Source organism: Diplotaxodon limnothrissa, linkage group LG4 (genome assembly GCF_057381915.1).
Source record: "Diplotaxodon limnothrissa isolate DT_005_m linkage group LG4, D_limnothrissa_male_GT1.1, whole genome shotgun sequence".
NCBI classification, from domain to species: domain Eukaryota; kingdom Metazoa; phylum Chordata; class Actinopteri; order Cichliformes; family Cichlidae; genus Diplotaxodon; species Diplotaxodon limnothrissa.
In genome coordinates, this window is record NC_140599.1 from 2,564,018 (window position 1) to 2,590,282 (window position 26,265).

The 26,265-nt window shown below is 40.5% G+C and overlaps 1 protein-coding gene across 1 annotated transcript; it reads left to right on the forward strand.

Annotated features, from left to right (window-relative positions):
• Window positions 1–301: 301 nt before the first annotated feature.
• Window positions 302–23,649, forward strand: rrn3 (RRN3 homolog, RNA polymerase I transcription factor). The gene is made up of 17 exons (XM_085351940.1): window positions 302–577; window positions 802–858; window positions 932–1,021; window positions 2,941–3,070; window positions 3,960–4,019; window positions 4,161–4,224; window positions 6,814–6,883; window positions 7,402–7,500; window positions 8,976–9,071; window positions 10,443–10,566; window positions 10,970–11,100; window positions 15,559–15,689; window positions 15,789–15,976; window positions 17,098–17,206; window positions 17,512–17,664; window positions 19,691–19,775; window positions 23,029–23,649. The coding sequence occupies exons 1-17, from the start codon at window positions 482–484 to the stop codon at window positions 23,176–23,178; spliced, it is 1,833 nt and encodes a 610-aa protein (XP_085208066.1). The 5' UTR covers window positions 302–481; the 3' UTR covers window positions 23,179–23,649.
• Window positions 23,650–26,265: the final 2,616 nt, after the last annotated feature.

The window sequence follows — 26,265 nt, forward strand, 5'->3', positions numbered from 1 at the left end:
TAGTGAGTTAAAAATGTGTTATCTTAGCTCTAACCTTGATTTAATCTGTTTACTCTGCGTTTCTTTCCTTTTTTGTTGGTTTATACCAGCTACATTTATTCTCTTTATTTGTTCGTTCGTTGTATTTGTTCAGCCTATGTTATTGTTACGGTGTGAGCCTGGACTCACAGCCTTTGTTTGTACATAAGCTCAATAAAGTTACTTCACTCAGGTAGGAACCTTCCTGAGCGAAATGGATTCCTCGAACGTCCCCCTTTAATGTGACGCTGCTGCTCCGAACAATCACTTCCGTAAACACGCAGTTCTCTTCCTGTTACTTTCGCGTGGTTTTGTTTTCCGGAAGCGTGATTCCTTTGATCAAACTAGTTAACGCCACAGTATCGAGAGCTGTACGGTGCGAGAGATGTAACGAGCGAGTCTCCTTTCCAGCTCTGTCTTTCAGCTTAACAAGCAAAGACCAGCGTTAGCTGCCTGGTGGGTTATGGAAATAGACGGTCGAGACTTTCTGAAGACCCCTTCTGTGAAGACGGTCAGGTTTGGAGGTAGTGTTGCGGAGACGTTAGAGAAACACAAACACGTGAGTTGTATCTTAGGGTTGTCATTCTTGGAAAACGATAAAGAGAGATATTAGGGTTGTTGATTTTGGTGACACATCCACGAGATGGTCCACTAAGTTATTAAATGAATCTAGACCTTCCTGCTGGCTTGTCTGTGGATTCTGCTGACCTTCGTAAAGTTGTTTACAAACACCTCTACGTTTCTTACGGTTTTGGCGAACTGCTGTTTCTGCTTGTTTTTAAGGGAGACTCGAGTGATTATGAACTCCTGAAACATCAGCTGGTTGATCCTGAGATAAAGGTAAGCGTCAGTGTGAGGGCACCCTGTGGTGTGGTGGACTTTGCTTCTCAATGAACGCCCTCTCCTCCGACAGGATGCTCAGATCATCAACTGGCTGCAAGAATTTCGGTCTAGTGTGACCCACCTGACCAAGGATCATGAACAGCTCATTTATACTATACTGGTGAGTGTAAATATTAACATGATGCAAGGAGAAGAGTACTGTATTTACTCCACCGGGGGTCTGAGTTGATCTGAAACAAACATCACATCAACAAACTGTATGCTGCTGATTAGCCTGTCAGCATGGCAAGCAGACGGCTCAGCAGCAGGTGTACCGTTGCCTCAGTGTCCGCCATTGTTGTGTAGTGTTTAAATGAGCTCATTTTTGGGTGTCGCTGTAACGAACCCACGAACATTGAGGTGGTTCTCAGTTATATTGTAAAATGACCAAAACCGAGCAGAGTAGGTACGAGTGGAAAAGTGGCATAAGCTTTAATTTTTAAATGGATCAATTTTAAAGTTTCAGAGCTTTAATATGCAGCTTTAGACCTAAACAGCAGCTCTGAGTGCAGGCAGTGCACTAAATGACCAGGTTAACCAGTTTCTGCAGCATTAATCACATGTTGCATTTTACCACTATATTTATATGTTCTGTCGATTTTTACATTTATTTGATAATGTTTCTGTTGGAGCTGTGATGAATTTTCTGTTTACTGTGGGATTTTCACATGACATGTGAAATGCCCATTATAGTTTAGTTAGATACTGCCAACACCACCCCTGTCATGTGAGTGCGCAGGGCAAACCCCAAGTTAACTTACTCACACCAATCATCACAGTTACAGAACAAATGTCACCTGACACAAAAACATAGAGTCAAACACAGGATGAACTGTAGTCCTCATGTGTGGGGCCCACCTGCACACTGAGCCGTAACACCAGCCGTCCACTCCGTCAGCAACAGGCAAAAAAAGCGAGTGCAAGACGAACTGGCCTGTGTAGGACCTGCTGCCTCGCAACCCACCCAAACTGCCCCACAACTGAGAGAAAAAATGAATTTGTTTGATCTTAAACATGTAAATGTTAAAAAATGTATCCAAACAAAGTCATCAGGAATTTGGCAAATACTTTTTCACAGCACTATTATAGCCTAAAAACAGGACCAATGCTGTTGCTGGCATCTTGTGGCAGTAAATTCAAACTTTGAATGAGGCAGTCTGTCATTATAGACTCATTCAAAAAGAGGCTGGAAATGCCTTTTATTTTGTTTTCTCTAATAAATAAATGCCTATTGCAAGCCACACTCATAATACCTTGATTAGTATATTTTTATTATATTGTCATGACTGTCATCACATATTTCTTTGAAATATAAAATTAATATAACTTATAACCCAGCCCTGCTCCTTAGTGTGGGTGAGAGATCATTTGCTTTTTAAAGCAACGTCTTAAACTAGTGTGTATTAATAAAACAAAGAAATTAAATTGAGCCAAGAAAAAAGAGGGTAGATATACAAGATATGGAACATGTATGCCTTCACCAAATTTGTTACGACCTCATTCCAATATGAAATTCAATTTTCTTTATATTGCATCAAATCACAACAGCAGTTGCCTCTACAGTCAACAGGGAAAGTATTATTGTGATCAGAGCTTAGAGAGAACAACACATCCAGAACGCTGACCCGTTGTTCTTAGTTGAATCCACACCCATTTAGCCTTCTGCTCCTGTAGTAGCCAGACAATAACCCTTGATCACTGGTTCCCCCACCAGCATTCAAGTTTGAGTCAGGACCAATATTAGAGTCAAATATAAAATGAAAAAAAAATTCCCAGGAAAAGCCGTGGTTGATTTAACATGGACAAACCTTTACAAGCCTTTTGTCAGTATGATATGCTGCTGGTAATGTGTCATCTATTCTGTCATTTTGGTGCACATTTTAAACCCTTCAGTCCACCCTTCATGTGGTGTGAATCAGCAGACGTCCAAAAAGCTGATTGTTTCAGCATATAAACACACTGTGTGTGTGTGTGTGTGTGTGTGTGTGTGTGTGTGTGTGTGTGTGTGTGTGTGTGTGTGTGTGTGTGTGTGTTTTATAGAGGCTTCCTTGGCTGGGCCGGAGCCAGGCTGTGGTGGACGAGTACCTGGCCTTTCTGGGTAACCTGGTGTCAGCACAGACTGTCTACTTGTGTGCCTGCCTTAACATGGTGGTCTCCCACTTCACCCCCAGTATGTTACTCTGATGGTATTGAATTAATCATGATTCATAAACGTGTTACAGTAGTAGGCTTGTGATGGTCGACAGGATGGAAAGGAAATACATGACTGTCAGATGTATATATGTGATAAATAGTCACAAATTCTGTTAGATGTGGAGAACAAACAAAAGTCAAGAATATTTTCAGGTAGTGCTGTGCTTCTGGTGACTCGGCTCCATGTTTGCACATTTCTGTGTAGTCGATGATAGACCTTTCCCAGCTTCAGTCTGAAAAAGAACACCGGTCACATATAATTGTGTTATCCTTTTAAATTAACACCAAACATTGCAAGTTTATGAGGAGCAGGACTGATAACTTTCACTGCTTAGCTCCTAAATTAATGTTAGTGTTATATTTTTAGCGATCGCCACTAACTTAATGGTAACTGAAGAGATGACTTAAAGGGTTAAATGATTACGGTAATGCTAATGTGTGTGCCGGCCAGGTTAACTTTTATGATAACTGTTTAATACTTCATCCATCCATCCATCTTCATCCGCTTTATCCGAGGCCGGGTCGCGGGGGCAGCAGCCTAAGCATGGCCCATGTACCTGAAACATAAGAACATATTTAATACTTCAGTGTTGTGGAAATGGGAACTTTACTAACCCTTGAAATTCTGCATGTCAACTCCTCCTCCGTGTTCAGGTGTAATGAGGGGAGGGGTTGTGTGCAGACGGGCAGCTGTGTGACAGCTGGATGAGGCAAAGGCAGTGTCTGTACTGTAACCAATGAGTATCTGATCTGATAGTCACTTTTAGGATCTGATAGTCAGTTTTTGACAACCCTGTACAGTATTGTTGTCTTTCTTGTTGTCATCTCTGTTGCATGATGGAGAAACAACTTGTGTGTTTTTTCAGAGAGAGTGACCATCTGTGAAGGAGGAGTGGATATCTCCGATTCAGATGATGAAGATGAGAGTAAGTTTTTTCTCTTCTCCTATGAAGTGGTGGTTTCAGACATCTTAACCTTGCAGTGGTTCACAAAGAAGCGAGATGCAGGTGTGCTTTGTAAAGCATCGTTATGTTCACTAAGAGCTTGTATGGCTTTTTTTTTTTAAGATCTACCCAGAAACTTCGATCACTGTCACCAGGCGCTGCAGCTCATCATCAGATACGTGCCCTCGTAAGTCTGTGTCACCTGTTATTCTGCTGGCTGCTGTTTTTGGCCTTTAAACTCTGAATTTGTACACTTGAGCTTTGATTCATCACTGGACTTCTCTGTGGAGGACCCCGAGTGACAAAATAAATTATTTAAAGGCACCATTAAATAATTCATTAACATTGGAATTAATTAAATAAATATTTAATTACTTAATTAAATGCACATTGATTTCATTTAGAAGCATTTAATAAATTATTTATTTATTTCAAATTGTACTTAATTATTCCATCCATCCATCCATTCGCTTCCGCTTATCCTTTTCAGGGTCGCGGTGGGGCGCTGGAGCCTATCCCAGCCTATCCTATCAATAATTAAGCCTATCCCAGCTTAATTATTGACACATTTAATTAATTATTTAATAACATTAAGCATACTTGTTTCAGTCGCCCATTCTGAATCATAACTAACATTAAAAACATGTTTAAGGAGAAGAGAGCAAATAAATAATCAGTGATCAGTAATCTTTATAGAAAGAGACATCACTGGTTTCTGTCATGTAGTAACTGTTAGGTTTACGTGTACAAAGCTTGTGAGACACAGATTTCAAAATGTTTGACTAATATTTTAATTGTGAATATTAATCATGAGGCTAAACGGGCAGTCCAGCTGCCGCCATCACGGAGTGAGGTCAGCATATCCAGGATATCTTTCGGTTATCTGGAATCACTGACCCTAACACTGGGAGCAGGATAAACGGTCACATGAAGCTGGTTATCAGCTCTCTGAGTTAACTCAGCTTCACGGGCACATGAAAGTGTCGGCAGCATCAAACGAATCTAACGGTCATCTACGAATCAAATTCCATGGCAATCGACAATGCCACGCACTGTCTGCGCAGTGATTTTAGTACAGCATTTAAAACATGTTCCCCACATCATTCTTCAAACACTTCAAACATGCTGTAAATAAAAGACTGAGTGAAAACGTGGCGCTTCCAGCTGATTTATAATCGCAATGATCAAACCTGCTGTTTGAGTTTGTGTTGTCTCAGCTGCACACTCGCTGCTGTTTAAAGGTTAAGAGCAAAGATTTCATATAAAACACAGACTCGGTCTACGTACACATTTGACATGAGGTCAGTAATTAGAGTGTCTGTGTCCTGTTCTAAGATCATATATGTAAAATTGTTCTTGGCCAACATGAGACAGTTAAATATAGTTGTGTCTGTGACTTTATATTACTGATAGCCATCAGGGAAACACAAAGACTGGAGGCAGACGGGCTGTTTTCATCATCAACACATTTCCATGTGTTTCACAGTTTTACAGCAGGACCCTGCTGTACATTAAACAGCTGGCACTTTTGTAACTTACTGGCGATATGAGTGTTTACGTTTTTCATTACAAAAAAGTTGTCGGACTTTTTAACTAAAGTTAACTTGGAACACCGGGGCTGTGAGCTCGGTACACTCTGTTCACAGTACGCTCTGCTAACAGTCAGCTGGAACGTTGCCGGAAACATCATGTTCTATGTTGACAACCTGACCAGAGATGTGAAGATTATGCCACTACATTTTGAAATGCATTCTGGGATACCTGCTTCCCCACACTACCACCAGTTCATAGTGATTGATTATCTAGGATCGACCTGTCTTGATTAACTTTGCACAGTAACCAATCAGATGTTAGACAAGCTGCAGCGGCAGCATTAACCCCGCCCCCGGGTTTGCTGGGTGAGGCTGACAGATAACATTGATTCAAGAACACAGCCGCAGGGCCAGGAGTGCCAAAAAAATCATTAAATAATTAATTACATTTGTCATTAATGAAATAATTAAATGTGTCATGAATTAAATACAATTTGGAATAAATAAACACATAATTTATTAAATGTTTTAAATGAAATGAATGGGCATTTATTGAATTATTTAAACATTTATTTAATTAATTCCAATTTTAATGAATTAATGAAAGATTTAATTAATTATTTAATGGTGTATTTAATCAATTCCTTTTGGCACTCCTGGTCCTCCATATTCTTTCAACCCCTTTGTGTGTAAAGGTTGTAATGTCTCTAGTGCTGTAACTTCACAAAACCTCACAAAACCACGGGGTTGGTGGTACTGACCTTTAATAAACTGCAGTATTGTCCACATGTTCACATGCTAGGTATGTTTTTGGTAGTCATAACATGAGCAAGTATGATATAGATATCCAGCTAGCTTTAAATCTGGCAAAATCCCATTTCCAAATCTGCCCACGGATTTGATTTAACTAGCTTATCTTTTCCCTTTAAGGTGGTATTCTTATCTTGTAATTGCTGCAAGTGTATTTCTTCCCTTTTGTCTCAGCAGGCTTTATTATAGTATAACTTGCTTTCTTCTTATTATTTGACATTAATTTACCTACTAATACAAACAAGTAGCCACTAGCTTGTTACTGTAAAAAAAGTTATCTTGTAACTAATGTTGTTGCATAAATGGATACTTTGTATACACTTTGTTTTATTTGATGTCAGTCAGCCTGCATTGTGGTTTCACTGTGATTTTCACCCCTCGTGTTACATTTTTTAAATGTTTTTGTAATGTAAAGATTTTTCCTCTTCTTTTAGCACAAGTCGCTTTCTGATGCCCATTTTGCAAGAAAACTTTCCCTTCATACAGAAATCCTCAAGAACACTGGTAAGATACAGGCAAGACCCTGACGTCCCCATACTATTAATAGGCTGTGGTCTATAATTTAAAGAGTCCACTCTGTCTTCTTTGTAGATCATTGTTAAAACTTCTTCCTTCCAGGAGGTGCTATTTCCCTTTTCATTTCACCTAATTAAATGTCCTTACATAATTTCATCTTTTTTGTTTCATTATTATTTTGTTTTAGAACTCTTGCTAATAACCTCTAAAGTTGTATTTATTGTAGTTCATAACAGACTGGGATCTCTAGTCTTAATAACAGCTCTTTCAGCTTAATGTGTTTTTATTGATCCTTTGAGACGTCATTTTGTACCTCTGAATATTTTTGTGTGTGTTTGTTTGTTTAATTTGGGTCCTATCAAAGGCTTTTTAATGTAACTTTTTGTAGATTAGACATTGAGGAGATTAAAAAGACTGTACAAAATGGGACGTCATCAGTTTTATCAAAAAAGCTTTTGATTCTTTTTCAAAGTGTACGTCTCTGTTAACTGATGGATGCTTTACAGGAGTGTTACGTCCATAACCTCCTGAGGATAACAGTGTACGTCCCCTCCATTCGACGAGACCTACTTGAGCTGATCATTGGAAAACTGCTGAAGCTGGATGTGAGTGGTGCACCTCCAAATTCTGCTATTTGTAGTTTAATTTGAACGTAACAGTAGTAACTCAACATGAGTTGTGTGGTAGGTGCTCAGGTAGGTTTATTAAGTTTTGGATAGTGATACAGTTTGTCTGATTTTGTCTCTGGTTATCGCTGTAGTGCAGAGCTTTCATTCAAGAGGTTTAACAAAAGAAGCTGCATCCATACAGGGAGTGATTCAGTCATCACGCATCATTTTGAGGCTCCAGTTTCATAGATAATCCTTTAATGGCTGTATCTCACTCAGCACTGTCCTGCACTCTTATTGGTAGTTGCTTCAGCGCGTGGAAGTTCAGAGAAGTTTCTGGTCCTGCCCTCTTCACTTCTCCAGCTCAAAGATAAGAGACAGCGCTCATATCCCACTGATTTGGTGCCTGTCCATTGGGTTTCACCACAGTGGAGTCTGGACTGTTTTCTCTGCTTATGTGCCAAATAACCATTTCATGTCTTTTTCGAGTCTCGGGTGCTGTTTGGCAGTGTGACTGAGACCTGCAGTTTATGTCCATAGAAATCACCAGCATGAGCATGCACTTAGTAACAAGACAACCTAGGTCACAAGTCAATAATTGTGTTATTAACATCAGATCTACCGCCGAGTCCTGTTGAACTTGTTAGCCCGTGGAATGTGGAGGTAGCTGACAGGCCAAGTCTCTGGGAAAGGCTGAAGCAAAAATGTGGGTATGGGAGTAATTCACTGAGAGCCTGGAGCAATAATTTTGGTCTTCCTTGAGACGTTTCTGTCACATAACTTCCTGCTCACCGCATCACTGGTTACCTTTTGAATTCAGAGTCCATTTCAAGATTGTGGTTCTGACTTTTAGAGCTCTTCATGGAGAAGCATCAGCTTACATCAGTGAACTTTCATAGCTATGCATCTCCAGCAGGTTCCTGAGGCCTTGTGATCAGGGCCTACTTATTGTACCTAAACTAAAAGAGACAGAGCTTTTGCAACAGTAGCCCCCAGACTCTGAAACTCTCTCTCCCTGAATTTGATATATGTGTACTCTGTGATTCCACCGAGTCACAAGTGGACTTGATTAATGTGGAATCACCGACAGTACCTCCGGATCAACACTTGCCAGGATACTGGAGAGGAAAGTATCAGTTAGTCGAATCTTGGATCCAGGAGGAACAATGCGGTTATGGAACACATGGGACTTTAGAGAGACAAAATTACACAAAAGTATAATCTTTCAAAAACTTATGGACCTTGTTGTATAGTCTCTTAGAGGCCTGTCAATACCAAAATATGTAGAAACGTATGCATGCAAATAAATTAGTCATATCTGACTTATCTGTTGCAGAAGGACATGTTCAGACATAAAATTGATCAATTCATTTTTTTCTGAACAAGTAGCATCAGTTCACACATCACCTGCTGCTTTCTTCTGGAAACTGGTGAGATATGTCAAAGGTGCACATGTGTGCGGTACATTTTAGGTGAACGCATCCCGCACACATATTGAGGAGGCTGAAGAAAACCGAGTGCAGACCCAGAAAGCAGAGGAGCAGACTGAGGAGTGTCTTTTTGACATGGTAAGAGCCAGCAGGGTTTGATGATAGTAATGTTTTTCCACAGATAAAATAAAAATGACTTATTCCAAAGCATATGAATAATTGTCATGACAGTGAATAAATTAAATAACTTAAGAAGTCAACGTTTTCGGCCAGCATGTATGAGAGCTCAAATGAAACTGTAGTTGGGTTAGGTTATTGGACATTTTTGGCACATGTGAAATCTGATGTGCAGGAGGTGACATGTTGTTGATTGTTGTGCTGTTAAATCAGCGACAGGGAAAAAACACCAATATAGAAAATGTCAATAAATGTACTTTCTGCGTAAAACATAACGACTCTGCACAAAAAGTCAGGCTGCTGTTCTTTTAAAAGGTTGAGTCTGGGTGTACTAGTGGTGCAAGTGTCAGGCTGTAGTGGGTGAGTGGGTGTAGGGTTAGGTCAGTGCAGTGGTTTAGTGTGCAGGTGATCTTGTTTAAAAAGTTCAGGGCAGTTGAGGAAAGATGACGAAGGGAAGATCTCTGTTCCTGCAGTAACTCATAAAGCCAAATATGCAGATGATGGAGATGGCTAAACTTCACTGCAGTGGACCGGAGATGATACGCTGCTTTCCAGTGGCCCATAGGCTGTCCACAAGGTGCACAAAGTCTCGTTTGAAGTTCACAGGCTGACAGAAGTCATTAGTATGGACAACGATTGCAAAGGCCTTGTGGTTTTCAACAGCTGCAGATTAGTTGGAGCAATATCTGTCACACAGACACCAGCAGAGCACAAGGTACGGCCACACGTCAGACCATAGAAGTACCAATACCAACCACCATGACTTAATGCAGTCTTGGGAGCCGATGAGGTTCAGCCAGGTGGCAGCAGTAAGGCTGAGTCAGTGGTGTCTGTGAGGCAGAAACCAAGATGGTGTCAGAACCTTCATACTGCTCTGGAGCAGATGATTGTTCCACACCTTGGCTGGTCTTTCAGGTGACCCCGAACTGGAGAGCGTGGTATGATCTACATTTTCCATTTAATAACATTTCTTGATCTAACATTCCTGGTGTTTCATGAGCACAGAGAGGTGTGTCACACTTCCTTTGCTCACATACTGTCCTCCTTTATACGTTAAAGACCCAGTAATTCATTCAGTCTTTAAGTCTGTGGTTGAACCCAACACCTCGCCACTGAAACTGCATGTGTAAGGCACCACATGAAGTCATCTGAACATGAGACCTGGGTGTGTTGGACTATAACTGAAACATCTAAGTGGACAGCCTGAATAAGACTATTCCTAGACAAGGAATAAGGAAACATGGGCAGCGTCCTGGACCCAAATTTGAATTTGTTCTCTTTATTCTTTCTTTTAATCCTGATAACCTCTGTGTGTATCCGGGTTTCTGTTAGGATGAAGACGTGTCAGCAGATGAGCCCACCAGGACGACTGTGATGGCCCATCCAGTGGCAGAAAGACTAGATACTCTCATGGCCGTGCTTATGGCTTACATCAAGGATGTCTGCTACGTTGATGGTAGATGCAGAAAAAAAGCTTTTTATACATGTAAATCCATAAATATTTGGACAGTGACTATATTTTTGTCGTTTTGTCTTTATATACTACTAAAGTGCATTTAAATCAAGCAACCTTTGAAAAGGGTTTTATTAAATAAAAATGGCTCCTAATGCATTCATGCACTACTTTAAGTAATTGAATTGAAGCTCAAAGCCTGATTCAATCACATCTTTATTGATTGATTTTAGTCCAAATACTAACCATTGTTTAACCCTGACTTCTTAAGATTAGACCATCTTTTCCAGGCCTGACTGATACTGAATCCTTCAGTTTCTAAACTTTTGTAATGTAGGAAGATGGAGAATATTTATACTAAGCTGTACGTTAATATTTTTATGTATTGTATTGTCTCGTGTTTCAGGGTCTTTTCATGCGGAAAGGACAAAGGAGCTGTACAGAGATTTGTTGACTGTATTTGACAAGCTCATTCTGCCAACACATGCTTCTTGTCATGTGCAGTACACTCTCTTTTACCTCTGCAGCTTCAAACCGGTCAGTACTCCCCACATATACTGGGACCAGTTAACTTTGGTTTTTGCATTTTACTGGCAGTCTGGGTTTCAGCGACGAGATGTACAGGCACAGGAAAGTTTCCAAACTCTTACATCTTAGATAAAGATAAAATAGATAATTTGAGAATGATTTTAAATTCAATTCTGGAGAAGAGAAGCCATATATGAGAAAAATAATAATAATAATAATATTAATTGTGTCAGTCCTCTTACTGTAGCATTCTGGATCAACTCAAGGCTTTTAAAGGAGCATTTGGAGCAGCCTGGTAATTAGAAATTGTAATATTCCAGCCTAGAAGTAGGATAGCTTTATCTGATGTAAACACCACTTTCTGCATCTGTAAGGGCTGCTTTACCTCACAAATGGCACAGTATGACAAAGTACAGCTGGTGTGGGTGCCTGTGGATTCAGGAGACAGACACTATCTCTACTTTCAAGATCAGGCTTCAAACTTTCCTTTTTGCTAAAGCATATAGTTAGGGCTGGACCAGGTGACCCTGGATCCTCCCTTAGTTATGCTGCAATAGACGTAGGCTGCCGGGGATTCCCATGATGCACTGGGTGTTTCTTTGTCACCTTTCTCACTGGGAGGTAGAGCTGGGCGATATAAGATTTTTTCATATCACGATATGTTTTTTTCATTTCAGGCGATAACGATATCTATCACGATATAAGCCAAATAACTATATTTGTAAGATTTAAATGTGCCGTTGCTCACAAGTAAAATGTGAAATAATCAGCAGCTTGTTTTTATTTAAATATTTATTTCCCATAATAAGTTCAACAGGGTAGATGTACTTAAGGAACATGAGACTTTTTCAGATAAATAAAGGCAAATACTGCAAACTACACAAAAGGCAGCCGCTAAAGCGTTTAAGTTTCAAAATAGAACAAACGAAACAGACTAAACTGTCAATTCCACTTAGAAACAAAGTATTAATTCTAAAAATAAATCTTAGTTTGTTTTACAGAAGAACAGACAAAACTGACTAACTTTTGTCAATATCAAATAAACTGAGAACTAAAAGGAAATTCTCAATCTCTCCTTGTTGTATAGCTGAGCTTTTCAAACAGTTTTAACAGTTACTTTAGTCTGACAAAAGCCGAATGACGAATCAGCGCTTCCAGTCAGAGACTGAGCTGCACCGCTTTATTGTATTTCCAGACTTGCTTTCGGCACAATTTACAGTGCACGCTACTCTGTTTTTGTCAGACTTGAAATAGCCGAAATACCTTCACACTACGGGACTTCTATGGCTCTTCTGTTCAACAATCTCTCCGGCGTTGGAACCATCATCTGTTTTCTCTTCGGTCACGCTCTCGTTGATTTTTCTCTAGTCAGCGCACTCACTTCCTCCATTACCGCTGGCTGCTTCCCAAACAAATACACATGTGCGGCTTGGCACTTGCGCTGTACGTAACAAGTCACGTGACGTGACGCTGTGGCTGTGATTGGTTCGGCTCTGCACTACTTAATTTGGATTGGCTGTTCTTTTTTTTCTTTTTTTTTAAGAGGACAAGAGCGGTGAGGCCTATCGCGATAGTTTAATTTTTCTATCGAGAAAAAGTTATTTCGCGATACATATCGTTATCGTTCTATCGCCCAGCTCTACTGGGAGGGTTTAAAAAAATTGATTTTCGGTTTCAAATCGAGTTTAGCTTGAATAAAGCCACATCGATTCATTCAATCCTAAATCCATTTTTAAATATAAATGTATTTTGCCAGAAACTCGGGTTAAAGCTCACGAAACTATTTCACCGCCACCAAACAGCTAAAGCAGTAAATGAGAGCAGGAAGACGGATTGTGCACAAAGATGTAAACACGGAGCGTGGATGGAGCCCCGACAGCACGTGTGCAGACACGTCGCTGCTGAACGCCGACACCTCACAGACTCTGATGCTGCAGGTTTCATCACTCGGACCAAAATTCACTGAACCAGCAGCAAAAGAAGATCAAACTACATGTTTGATCAACATCGTCATTAATTCACTCGGACTTTGGCTGTTTAGCTTCCACCACAATAAGATCTCACTCCCTGCGCAGCTCTGTCTCTCTGTGTACTTCAGGAACAGCTTCCAGTCTCAGATCTCTGTTTTCTGCATTATTTGTACTAGAGATGGCACGATACCACTTTTTTATGTCCGATACCGATACCGATATCATAAATTTGGATATCTGCCGATACCGATATGAATCCGATATAGTGTTTTTTAATCAACAAAACTGTTTTTTTTTAAATATCTTGCTGCATTTTGTATAAGTTCATACTCAAGTTTAAAACAACAACTACACTAAAGCTATTCTGTTATACCTGTATGCAAAAAAAAATATTTCATAGTTCAGCAATACTGATCAATCTAATAAACTTAAACCTACACCATCCTCCCTATTCTGGTATTTTAAAGAGTACTTAGCGTAAATATTAAGCAACCTAACTAATAGGGTTCCAACTCCCAGCAACAACAAAAATAAATAAATAAAAAATAGGGAACCACCCCTCACGCTCCACCTCATGATGCTTAATCAACGTAATCAACCTTAATTTGATGCAGTGTGAAAAAAAATGCACAGAAATCAATTATTTTTCAAGAAATATTAAATAGATTCAACATCTTTCTTCAACAAAATTGCAGACTGCACAGATGGTACCTTCCCAAAGGAAAAAGTACTATAGCTTACTAGGGTATATATATTAGACTTAATAGTCACTATATACAGTAATTGACTTCTATTCATTTTACATCAAATTAAAACTTTGTGTGTCAGATAATTATTTATTAAAAGCTAGACATTTTAAATGAGAATAAGAAAGAAAAGTATGTCTTTGTGCCGCCTTTTCCCTGTTAATGCCCTTGCTAGATCCGCCCCTGCACAGTTACCAGCGTCAGCTACGTAGAAAAAGATCCTCGAGTAGAAACTAATATTAAATACATTCTAACAACAGCTTATCAAGCTTAAACGTGCTGCTGTTGTTCAGCCGCTGGTTTCCTCTTTCTGGTGCAAAGTGGGCCAAAAACAAACCAGAGAGACGGACTCGCGACAGAAAAGCTGATCAGCTGATCATTAAGCAGTTTCATGATTGAAGTAGCAGCAAGAAGAGGCAGTCGCTCCATATATCGCTTGTTAAGCTTAACGCAGGAATGCTTTACAAACATTCAGAGATGGACTTACACACTTGCTTTACTTCTCTCGGGGATAACTTTGTCGGAGATGAAATGCCGGGTTGCTAGCGAAGCTCCAAATGCTATCCAGACCACTGACAGGTCCGGCATGCCACAGCTGCTCTATCACGTGATGCATACTGCTCCGACGTGCTAACGTTCTGAGGTGAGTTACGGGGTGTTGCAAGTTTTGTGAGGTGCTTTCGTGATATTTAATGGATCGGATTACATTTTTTATTTTTCTCCGATATCCGATCCAGTAATTTAGGTCAGTATCGGACCGATACCGATACGTAATATCGGATCGGTCCATCTCTAATTTGTACAGCAAAACTTCAAAAACGACTCTGGACGAGAAAGCCTCATTTCTGCTGTCAATACTGAAGAAATGTCAACTTTTACAAAACTCTCAGCTGTGTCTCTAATCAAACCTCTGTGACTTCAGCAGCATCAGGTCATGTTCAGATGCTGATTCGTGGTTTTCTTCAGTTTTTGTTCTACTGCAGAATATTTTTAAGGCTGCTGTAAAAAGTCGGGCCAGGAAAATCTGCTTCATGTTTTTCTGTTTTATGCTCACTTACTTTGACACAAAGGCCTCTGCTGTGATGAGGTCTCACAAGTGCCAACTTTGTTTTTATACATAGATATAAAAATATGTATCTGATATGGATAATGATCAGAATTATAATATTTCTCTCTGAGTCCAAATGGAATCGAATTGAATCAATTATAGAAATGAGTGATGATACGCAGCCCTAATAGAGAGTGAAGAAGAAACGCTCAGTACATCATAGGAAGGCCCCAGCAGCCTATCGCAGCAGGGATGGTCACCTGATCCAACCCTGACTATAGTCAGGAAAACGCCCCACAACATGACACACCATTAGCCTGACTGATACAGGATGGATCCATCAGACCAGACTACAGTTTGCTTCTATCGTCCAGTCTTGGTGAGACTGGATCTGACAGGAGTGCCGCCCAGTGTGTCTCCTACTGCTGTTGTAGAGCTCTTCCATAGATTCAGGCTTTCAGAGTGCCCTGTCTCTTATATCTCAGCTTCCACTGACATTACTACGCATATTATATTTACTCATGTTCATGGGTAGACTGGCTTTTTCTAAATCATCCTTGTCCTCAACATTCAGAATATATGATTTATAATGCATGTATTTATTTAGCTGGTTTATTCGTACTGACGTTTATCATTCATTACTTTGAGACTAAGAGCTTCTGGAGTTGTGTATATTATGTGTTTCCTGTGATATATGTCACAGGCCCTGGCAGAGGCCTTCTTGGATCACCTGTGGAAGATCCTGCAGAACCCGTCTCTGCCTGCTGTCCTTCGCCAGGCTGCTGCTGGATACCTGGGAAGTTTCCTGGCCCGAGCCAAGTTCATCCCATTGAGGTGAGTTTATGCGACACCTGCTTAAGACAGCACAAATGCAGCAGGTGCAGGTTTTTAACGGGTTCTTCTCTCATTCTGTGTCAATGATGATTCCTATAGCACTGTGCGGGCCTGTCTTGATTTACTGAGCTCCTGGATCCATCAGTACATCTACAGCCAGGACAGCTGTGGGAAACAAGTCTGCTGTGACGTCAGCTTGCACGGGCCCTTCTACACTTCCTGCCAGGCTGTCTTCTACACGATCATCTTCAGACACAGAGCATTGCTAGAGGCCAACATGAAGAAAGGTAGAATAGAAAACTTTGAGCTAATATCAGTTTATTTGTTTTAATTACAGGTAAAAAAACAACAACAATAAAATAGCATGGGAGCAAAAATTACCTCAGGCTGCTTGGTTTAATTTACTAAAATCAGTTAGATGTAAGCACAGGTTTCAGCAATGGGTCTGAATCATTACCTGATTTAACTGTCTCTAGTGTCACATTAAAGATGTCTCATTATGTATTTTAATGGCTTTCAGCAAGGCAAGTATTTGAGTTCACTCTGTAGAAATCCCTTCATTTCTGGGATGGGTGCTTTCTCTCTTCCTGCGTGCCACAACAGTGATCCTTTTTAATTTTCATGAAGTAGATGGCTGTCAGATCTGTTGAGGCCACCAGATGGGGAACAAAGATTGTTTTCAAAGCACTGTGCTGACGCACCATGACACAATGGCACACAGCATGGTTTAATAATAATAATAATAATAATGGATTGCATTTATATAGCGCTTTTCGGGGCCCTCAAAGCGCTTTACAATGCCACTATTCATTCACACACTGGTGGAGGCAGCTACAGTTGTAGCCACAGCTGCCCTGGGGCAGACTGACAGAAGCGAGGCTGCCATATCGCGCCATCGGCCCCTCTGGCCAACACCAGTAGGCGGCAGGTGAAGTGTCTTGCCCAAGGACACAACGACCGAAACTGTCCGAGCCGGGGCTCGAACCGGCAACCTTCCGGTTACAATACGAACTGCCAACTCTTTGAGCCACGATCGCCCGTTAGGACATTTCCTGTGACTCTTCTCCCTCAGATGCCTCAGGATGTTTCTTAGAACTTGGCGTTGACTAACTTTAAGCCTCTTAACTTGAAAACTGCTTGGTCATCACCAGAAACGATACTTTATGCAAAATTCCAGTCAGTTTGAGATATCCATGATAAAGAATAGCGCACAGTGTAAGCTGTCAGAATGAGGATTTTAGGGAAAATGGCAGACATGCTGGAATTCATTTAGACTGACTAGAACACATGAGCTTGATCAACTGTTTTTAAATCAGGTATGGTTTTTGTTTTTGATGCTCTCCGGACCTTTTGGTCACACCTTGTCGAATATGTTCTGACTCCTCCTCACTGGGTGTGTGTACGTCAGGTCTGGAATACCTGCAGAGTCTGAACCTGGAGCAGGTGGTGATGTGTCAGCTGAATCCTCTCAGAGTCTGCCTACCTTCAATCACCAACATGTTTGCTGCCATCACAAGGTGCACATGCCCCCAAATACCATTGACCTTCCTGTAATCCTGAACCCTCTAGATTATTTTCCAGGAACTTTTCAAGAACTAAATGATTATTAGACATGCTAATATTGAGGGGGCCTCTGGTCGACTTCAAGTAAAAGCTCTACATTTGTTTTCTAACTGATGTAAAAACGCTAAAGTGTACAGCATTGTCAGTAGATCACAGTGCACGCACTAGTGTGTAGACTAGAAGAAAGTCTTTGCATCAGTTATAAAATGCTGGTATTTTTCCTCCTCGTCATTCCTACCAGCAGTTGTTTTTGTTGCAGGAAGTACCAAGTGGTGTTCTGCTACACCATCATAGAGAGGAACAACCGGTGTGTGCTGCCAGTGGTCCGCAGCTCTGCAGGAGGAGACTGTGTGACCACCAACACCAACCCACTCGACAGTTTTTTCCCCTTCGACCCCTACCTGCTCAAGAGGTACACTCATTGTTTGATTTATTTCCATTTATTTTGGTTTACGCACTCAGCAGCTAGGCTTAAGCGACATTCTTCATACTCCGATTGCTCCCTTTGTTCCCCATCACCAATACTGATACCAAAGTCTCTGGAGTGGAGGGGTCGAGTTAATGTGCACCCATGAAGATGGTGCTATCCATCCTTCACTATGACACTGGTGCTGGGGAACACCCATGGGGGAGTTTATCTCCCACTTCCACCATGATGAGAAAAGAAAATTAGTACGAGAGTAAACAAACAGCTAAAATCATATTTGCTTGAAAGTACAAAACGTACACTTTTTGTACGTTTTGTACTAAATCAGCCACTTGAAGCATGTGACTTCAGCTCCAGCAGAAGCTGGAGACATGGGGAAAATGTAACTTTTCTCACATTAAAAGAAACGAACGGGAAGCTCTGCTACGTTTCCATTATTTTCCATACGTCTGTGAAGGTTCTCAGTCATCCAGGTCATCGTGGCTGGGTACTCTTCCTTTGAAAGAGCCAAGAGCCTCTTCAAAGGAAGAGTACCCAGCCACTGGTACAGATATGTGGACGACACCTGGGTCAAAATCAAGACACAAGAAGTGGAATCCTTCACTGCGCACATTAACGCTGTGGATAAAAACAGAAAGTTCATCAGGGAAGACACAAAGGACGACTGTTTTCCTTTCCTGGACTGCGCTGTGCACATTGAAGAGAACGGCAAACTCAACATCGAAGTTTACCGGAAGCCCACACACACGGACCAGTACCTCCTCTTTGACTCCCATCACCCTCTGGAACACAAACTTGGAGTAATTAGGACCCTACACCACCGGGCAGAACATGTTCCCTCTAAGCCTGAAGGGAAAAAGAAGGAACACACACATGTAAAGGAAGCACTCAAAACGTGCGGCTATCCTAAATGGGCGTTCTTAAAGTCAGCAAAGAGGCACAGAAAAGAAGATCAGACACCAGCGAGGGAGGACAGACGTAACAACATTGTCATCCCCTATGTAGCCGGTGTATCAGAGAAACTCAGGAGAGTTTTCTCCAAGCATGACATCCCAGTGCATTTCAGACCCAGCAACACGCTCAGACAGAAACTGGTTCACCCGAAAGACAAAACGCCAAAACACAAACTTAACAACGTGGTGTATGCTGTACAGTGCAGCGAGGAATGCTCAGACCTCTACATTGGAGAGACCAAACAGCCACTTCACAAGCGCATGGCACAACACAGAAGAGCCACCTCCACAGGACAAGACTCAGCATCCATCTGCATCTTAAGGTCAAAGGTCACTCTTTCGAGGATGCCAATGTTCACATTTTGGACAGAGAGGACAGATGGTTTGAAAGAGGAGTGAAAGAAGCATCTATGTCCACTGTGAGCGACCATCTTTGAACAGAGGCGGGGTTTACGACACCAACTCTCTGCCATCTATAATCCAGTTTTGAGATCCCTTCCCAGACGCCTTAACGCCCACTCACATCCTGGGCCATCTGACCTCAGGAATTCGCATGATAAGGTGGGGCCAGGTTTCACAATGAGCTCACCCGAAACTCTGGCTGATTGGGACCCACACCCAGTTTCACACCTTGGCTCAGGCGATTAGAGGATCATCAGGGGTCCTTTTGTCCCTCTGTGGGGGGTCACTCCCACTAGGTTTATATCTGGGACTCTCCACCATTTGACCTTAGAACTGAAGAAGCTTCTTGGATGAGAGGTGAAACGTCTTCAAGCAAATTACAGAAGTCCAGACGCTTTTCTTTGCAAGCTCCTTTGATTATTTTCCATACATTCATTGTTTAAGTGCATCTCGCACTTCTATTATTCTGTTTAGTCCTCTTTCTACTATTTCCACGATTTAGCAGTTAAACCATTTTACTTAGATTATTTTACTCTTTCCAATATGTTTATTGGAAATTTGATTCCTGATTATATGGAAAAAACTGAAGCATGATAGTTTTCCCAGCACTTATGTCTGCACAAACAGGATTGTAAATATAAACTGTATATTTACAGGTCTGGTCAGCTCATTGAACCGTTGTACCAGGTTTGGGATGATCTATCAGACACAGAGCCATTTCCCACCAAAAGAGGGCAACAGGTAAGATGATGATTGTAACAGATTTATGAGGGGTTTTTTAAAAGTAGGGGATTTGGACAGGACAAAAAAATAAGCAGGCCTATAACTTCTTTTTTTTTTTTTGTTGCCTGTCCCGTTTGGCTCTTCTGCATCAGAATTGTTGTCTAAAGGTGAAGAAAGATGCCCAACGGATTTACTTTACCAAATTGACCATACCAGCCGTGCCGTAATGGTCTATTTGATTCACCTTTTATTGTTTATTTTATTTTCACTTGCTAAACATGGGACAGATTTGACTGGGGGAAAGAAAAGGGAGAAAGAAAGAGGGAAAGAAAAACAGCAGGGAAGAGGGACGGGGATAAAGGGCAAAAAACAAAAACCAACAAAACTAACAGACAAAAAATACAAATATCGATCACCTGGATCAGCTGCTGAGAAAGAAAAAAGAGAAAACAAGCAGAAGAAAAAAAAAGAGCAACATAATAAACAACATCACGATGATATGATAATAAGTTTTCTTCGTCCCACTCCTTTTTCAGGCAAGTTTTGTTTTTTGTTTTGTGTATTTTATGTTCAATATAGGTATTTGTTGTGCCTGAAAATGAATAAATAAATGAAATGAAATGAAATATATGGGAATATAACAGTAAATACTAAATATTAAACATTATTGTGCAGCACGTAAGTTTGACAGCGCACAGTGTGCTTTGAATTTATTTATTTAAAAGGTTCCTTCATGTAATGATCTGCTAGAGCAGTGGTTCCCAAACTTTTTTTGCTGGGCCCACCTTTGTTTTACAAGAAAAATGTTCGTGCACATGCACACATCCTCCAACCACACACGCCCATATTTTGCTCCATTGTGGTTTATTTCACACCTCAAACATTTAGTAAACAATTAAGCAAATACAATAATCTGCAATAAATTACAGGTAGTAAGAAAATGAACTACTAACTCTTTTACGCTACGTCCGCACCTACACGGGTGTTTTTGAACACGCAGCTGTTTCGTCCACGTAAACGGCGTTTCGAATCACCGAAAACTGAGATTTTTAAAAACTCCTTTTTTTACGTTTCCGTGTGGATGAGGAATACAGAGTTGGTCACACAACGTCAAAGGTATGTGCCTTTTTCACGTCACGCTGTGGCCACGTTATTGTTTACATGGGATGAATTGCAGAATGACAGAGACAAAATACTGTTAATCTGACTGTCTGCAGGTTTTACGCGCAGGTACTGTCCCTCCATTTACAAAGGCAGAGGCGTCACAGTGTCATTATTTTACTGTAGTTGTTTTTTTCCTGAGTAATAATGTTCAACATTGCATCAATACATTTTTCAAAAAATGCTTCTCTGTGCAAAATAGGTTTAAAAACATAAACAGCTGTGGGATCCTGTTTGTCCGTGATTTGAACCGAGGGAACAAATCGTGTCAGGATCAGCCTGATGTTATTTGTATCCAGCTGTAACTTTTACTGTAGAAAGAGCAAACATCTCCAACATGTCAGGAGCAGTTAGTCATTACAACAAGTGTTTGTGAACTAAAAGTCAAGAATGTGGGATCCTGTTTATCTGTGATTTGAACAGCCCAGCGCTGCTCCCGACACAGGAAAAACTAATCCTGCAGGGAGACCTACCTCGGCACTTGTGCAGGTGAAGCCAAAGGGAAGATTTGCTTCACCATGTTTTCTAGTCTTTGGCTTAGAATGAAGTTGCTCTGGAAACATTTTCAGCGATGCTTCATCTCCTGCTTTGCGTTGTCCCAGAGAGGTGGCGTCTGATACTCGACCTGAGAATCCAAAAGAAAATCCAAGCATCTTACCAGTCTTCCTAACCTAAACAAGAGAAAAGGTTTTAAACAATGGTGGTGCCACAAAAGCAGAAATTTCTGATGCACGATGGAAAAGCGTCACCTGCCAGTCTGGACAGGTCCCAAATTATACTCAGCCCTATTCAGTCTCCAAGCACTGATCAGCTGCCACCTGAAACAACAGACAAAATGAACAGTTACACACCCAGGTGTGGAGGCACACATACCATGCATAAAATTATAACCTGGTTCATAAACTTTTAAAGCACCAATGAACCTAACCCCACTAACAGTGCTAATCATCACACCACTGCGCTTCCCACTGCCTAACATGTAAAAGCAAAATAATGAATAGTTAACTTTTCTCTCTTTTATAGTTTAGAGATTATCAAGTTACATTTATGCTAGTATGATAAATGGACTTATGGTTCTTATATAGCGCTTTTCTTTTGTCTACTCTGCTTGAGCACTTATAGCACTTTTTACAATTTTTTCACACACATTTCACACACAAGCACTTTTTTTTCAACATCTAAGGGCTTTTTATCTAACATTCACTCTGAGTTGAACCTATCTAGAGCAACGTGGGTTTAGTATATTGCCCAAGGATACTCGGGCATACAGACTGGAGCAACCTGCGATGGACCACCAAATCTACCACCTCAGCCACACTATATATGTCAGATCCACAAACATAAACCCACACCATCATCTTTTCTTTTGTACCATTCTCTGGTGGAACTTTTGTTCACTTGCAGGTGCAGTGAAAGTGCATGCCTCTGACTAGAGAGCACTATCTGCTTCGATCATAACACAAACTGAGATTATATCTCTATAGCCAGCAAGGTGTATTTGCACTGGCACAAGCATAAATTCTTAACAGCATAGAAAATGTAGACATGACAAATACAGGCTTTTAATATTTGTGTGGAAAAGACCTAAAAGCTGAGAGAAGACAATAAAAAGAAACTAATAATAAATGCAGCTAAATTTGTCAAATAGCCAACATGTTAGCTGTTGGGCCTGCTGCACTGTGAAGAGTAGTACCAACGACTACTAGAAACCTGGCTGCACAGTTACAGGAGGCTGCTGTTGCTAGCAGTTGGAGGACCTGCTCAGGAGGTAGAGCAGGTCATCTACTGATCAGATGGTTGGTGGTTCGATCCCTGGCTCCCCCCAATCTGCATGCCAAATATCTTTCATATTAACCCATTGCAGTAAGAATCTGTGTGAATGGTAGTTAGGGAGCACTTAAAAGCATAGAAGAAAGTCCTTGTGTGAATGGGTGAATGTGACATGTTGTATAGAGCGCTTTGAGTACTCCAGGAGAGTAGAAAAGCACTATATAAGAACTCAATACTGTTCCCCCTCAGACTGCAACCAACTGCAAGGGGAAATATTAAAACTCATGAGAACATTAAAATGTAAATGCCTGACTGTGATTGTTCATTCTGTGTGTTTCAGGGCTCGAAGGAGGATGAGGATGACTTCCTATGTGGAGAGACGCCTCAAGCCGAGGGCATTGTGGGACTGACGCCCAACTCCTATGATTCAAATTTCCACAGTCCAAGCAGCTTAGGCTCACCACCCAACACCCTCCAGAGGCCATTTTAGTTTCATTTGTATGGCATGTACTAGTAAGGGCTGTTGACTTCTTCAAGTTGTGAAGAAAGACAGCAGATCCTGTACCATATGATGCTTTTATAAGCTCCAACCACAGTCTGAAGAACACCAGCCCAGGACAACATGGTTGTGACTGAAGCACTTTTTAGATCTGGGATAACATTATTTTATTAAAGTGACAGAATTCAGACATTGATCAGTTTTATGTTAATGTTCTTCACCACCCACAAATACTTATGGTAGTGACAGAGAGTGTGCACTAGTACCGTACTAAAATGTTCTCTCCAACCTTGTTAGTTTGTTTAGGTGTGTGTGTCTGTGTCTCCGTGCGTGCGTGCATGAGTGAGTGAATCTTTTCAATTGGGAAAATGCATGACGCTGCAAGTTAAAGCAGACTTAGTAAGAAACCATTGTGTACAGGTTATTTATGTTTAGTCATTTTCAAGTAACCAATAAATGAACTGCGACTTATGCAGCACTTTTCTACTCTATTTGAGCACTCAAAGCACTCTTGTTACTACAAGCCTTATTCACACAAACACTTTGTTATATTCCTGATCTCTTTTAACCTAAAATTCTCATACTGACAGTCCAATGCATGGATCGGGGAAATTCAGGACTCAGTATCTTGCCCAGTGAGAGTGAAGGTGGCCCCCCCACCTTCTTCAAATCCAACAAAAGTGGTATCAAAAGTTTGTGGTGGTTTGTGCCACTTTCATTTTAAAGATATTAAAGAAAATTTACAGAGGTCATCTGAGGTCAAGCAGCCCCCCCATTACCCAAATCAAACAAAATTGATGTCAAACATTTGTGCTGGTTTGTGCTGCTATCATTAGGTCTGTAATTTTTTATTATTTTTTTTATGTTTTTTGCCATTTTTTTCTGCATAAAACTTTTAAGTAACTTTAGTTCTTTTCATAAATATAAAATAGTTATTACTTTTTAAATTTTTAACCCTTTAAACACCAGTTTGTTTGTCCGCTGCACTAGCTGGAAGACAACCTCAAATCTCGCAATTTTATATAATTGCATTGCTACTGAAATTTCTTGTATTATTAATAGTAGAGTCTGGGGCATGTAATTGATTCACATCAACATTGTTTATAATGCATTGTTATTTTTGTGCAGTGACAGAAAAACAGAAAAACTCCCTCGCAGCTTGTTCGTGGCCAAAAGTGGCCACCCCTTGTTTACGTTTATAAAATGCTATAAAATTCATATGTATTAAGAAAAAGTTCCACTTTTTTTGACTTGTTTTTTTTAGATTAGCATCAGTGCTGTTCATCAAGACCAAAATTTCAATCAAAACCATAATTTTAACCCTTTAAATACCAGTTAAATCACATAATTTTAATGATTTACATAGGGATAAAAGTAGGGGTGGGTTTTTATAATCGATTTATCGATTAAAATCGATTCTGGCTTGGATAACGTAAAATCGATTCATTAAAATCCTGAATCGATTTTTTAATATTAATTTATTTTGCCCGAAATGCCAGAATCTCAGGTGAAAGATCACAAAAGTTCAACAACCACCAAACAGCTAAGACAGTAAATGAGAGCAGGTACACAGCTTCTGCACAAAGACGTAAACACACAGCGCCGACGGATCAGAATCAGTGAGATGTCGCCTTTCTCAGCTGACAGTCGGGGCTGAAAGCCGACAGCTCGCTGATTCTGATCCGCGGGTCCGCGCTGTGTGTTTACGCCCTTTTTTTTAGCTCCCCAACTGGGTCTAGAGAGTATTTTAAATTCAGGGAATTTAAAATAGAAAGTAGCTCGTCCACAGAAGGACTGGTAGCTCCCCTTACGATAAGGGTTCAGATCGCGCGAACAGGTGTGGGATTAGAGCTCTGGGTAGCTCCCCAACTGGGTCTAGACTGGGTCTAGAGATTTTAAATTCAGGGAATTTAAAATAGAAAGTAGCTCGTCCACAGAAGGACTGGTAGCTCCCCTTACGATAAGGGTTCAGATCGCGCGAACAGGTGTGAAATGTGTGTGTTTAGTTAGTTAGTTAGTTAGTTTTAATCAATTTTAAATCATGCTTTTTATTTGTTTTTGTTTCTAATGTCTCTGTAAAGCACTTTGAATCACCTTGTTGTTGAATTGTGCTATACAAATAAATTTGCCTTGCCTTGCTGCGCTGATCATATGGCTGTTAGTTTTATCTCTCTCCAAACAATATTGACCGAACCAGCAGCAAAAGAAGATCCAAACCACGCTTCACATAAACATCGTCATGAATTCCCTCTGACTTTTGCTGACTTTTCAGGATAAAAATCACACTTCATGCACAGCTCTCTCTCTCTCTCTCTCTTTTCTGTATTATTCGCTTGCTTGTTACGCACCAGTCTACTGTTGTTTACAGGCTGTCGGCCGACGTTTTTTTTTTTTCCCTTTTACTTACTTCCGAAAAGTAAACCTAATTTCTGCCGTTCAATATTGAACAAATTTAAACTTTTTAAAATTAAGCAAAATGCAAAACGCTTAGCCGTGTCTCTAATAAAACCGCTGTAACTTCAGAGGTAATGTTCATATGTTGATTAATGGTTTTCTTTCGTTTTTGATGTACTGCAGAATATTTTTATAAAATCCCAGAACAGGAAAATCACCTTCATGTTTTTCTGTGTTTTATCTTCAGCTACTTTGACACAAAGGCCTCTGCTGTGACGCTCACACCTTTGATAAAGTCTTGCGTGTGTCAGCTTCCTTTTAATAGATACAAAAATATGTAAATGTACTGATCTGAATTATAATATTTCTGACTGTCAAAATTTCCCAGAATCGAATCGAATCAAATTGAATTAAATCGAATCGTGGATCGAATCGATTCGGGACCTTGTGAATCGGAATTGAATCGATTCTAGAAATCAGTGACGATACCCTGCCCTAGATAAAAGCATAAAATCCCAAATGCAAACTGATTTATTTTCTAACCATGACGGAGGTTAGATGTGTAGCAATAATTAAAAGTATCAATGAGTTTTATGCATCTTTGTTTTGTTTTTTTTGCAGTGACAGAAAAACAAAAACACTCCCTCTCAGCTTGTTCGTGGCCAAAAATGGCCACCCCCTGTT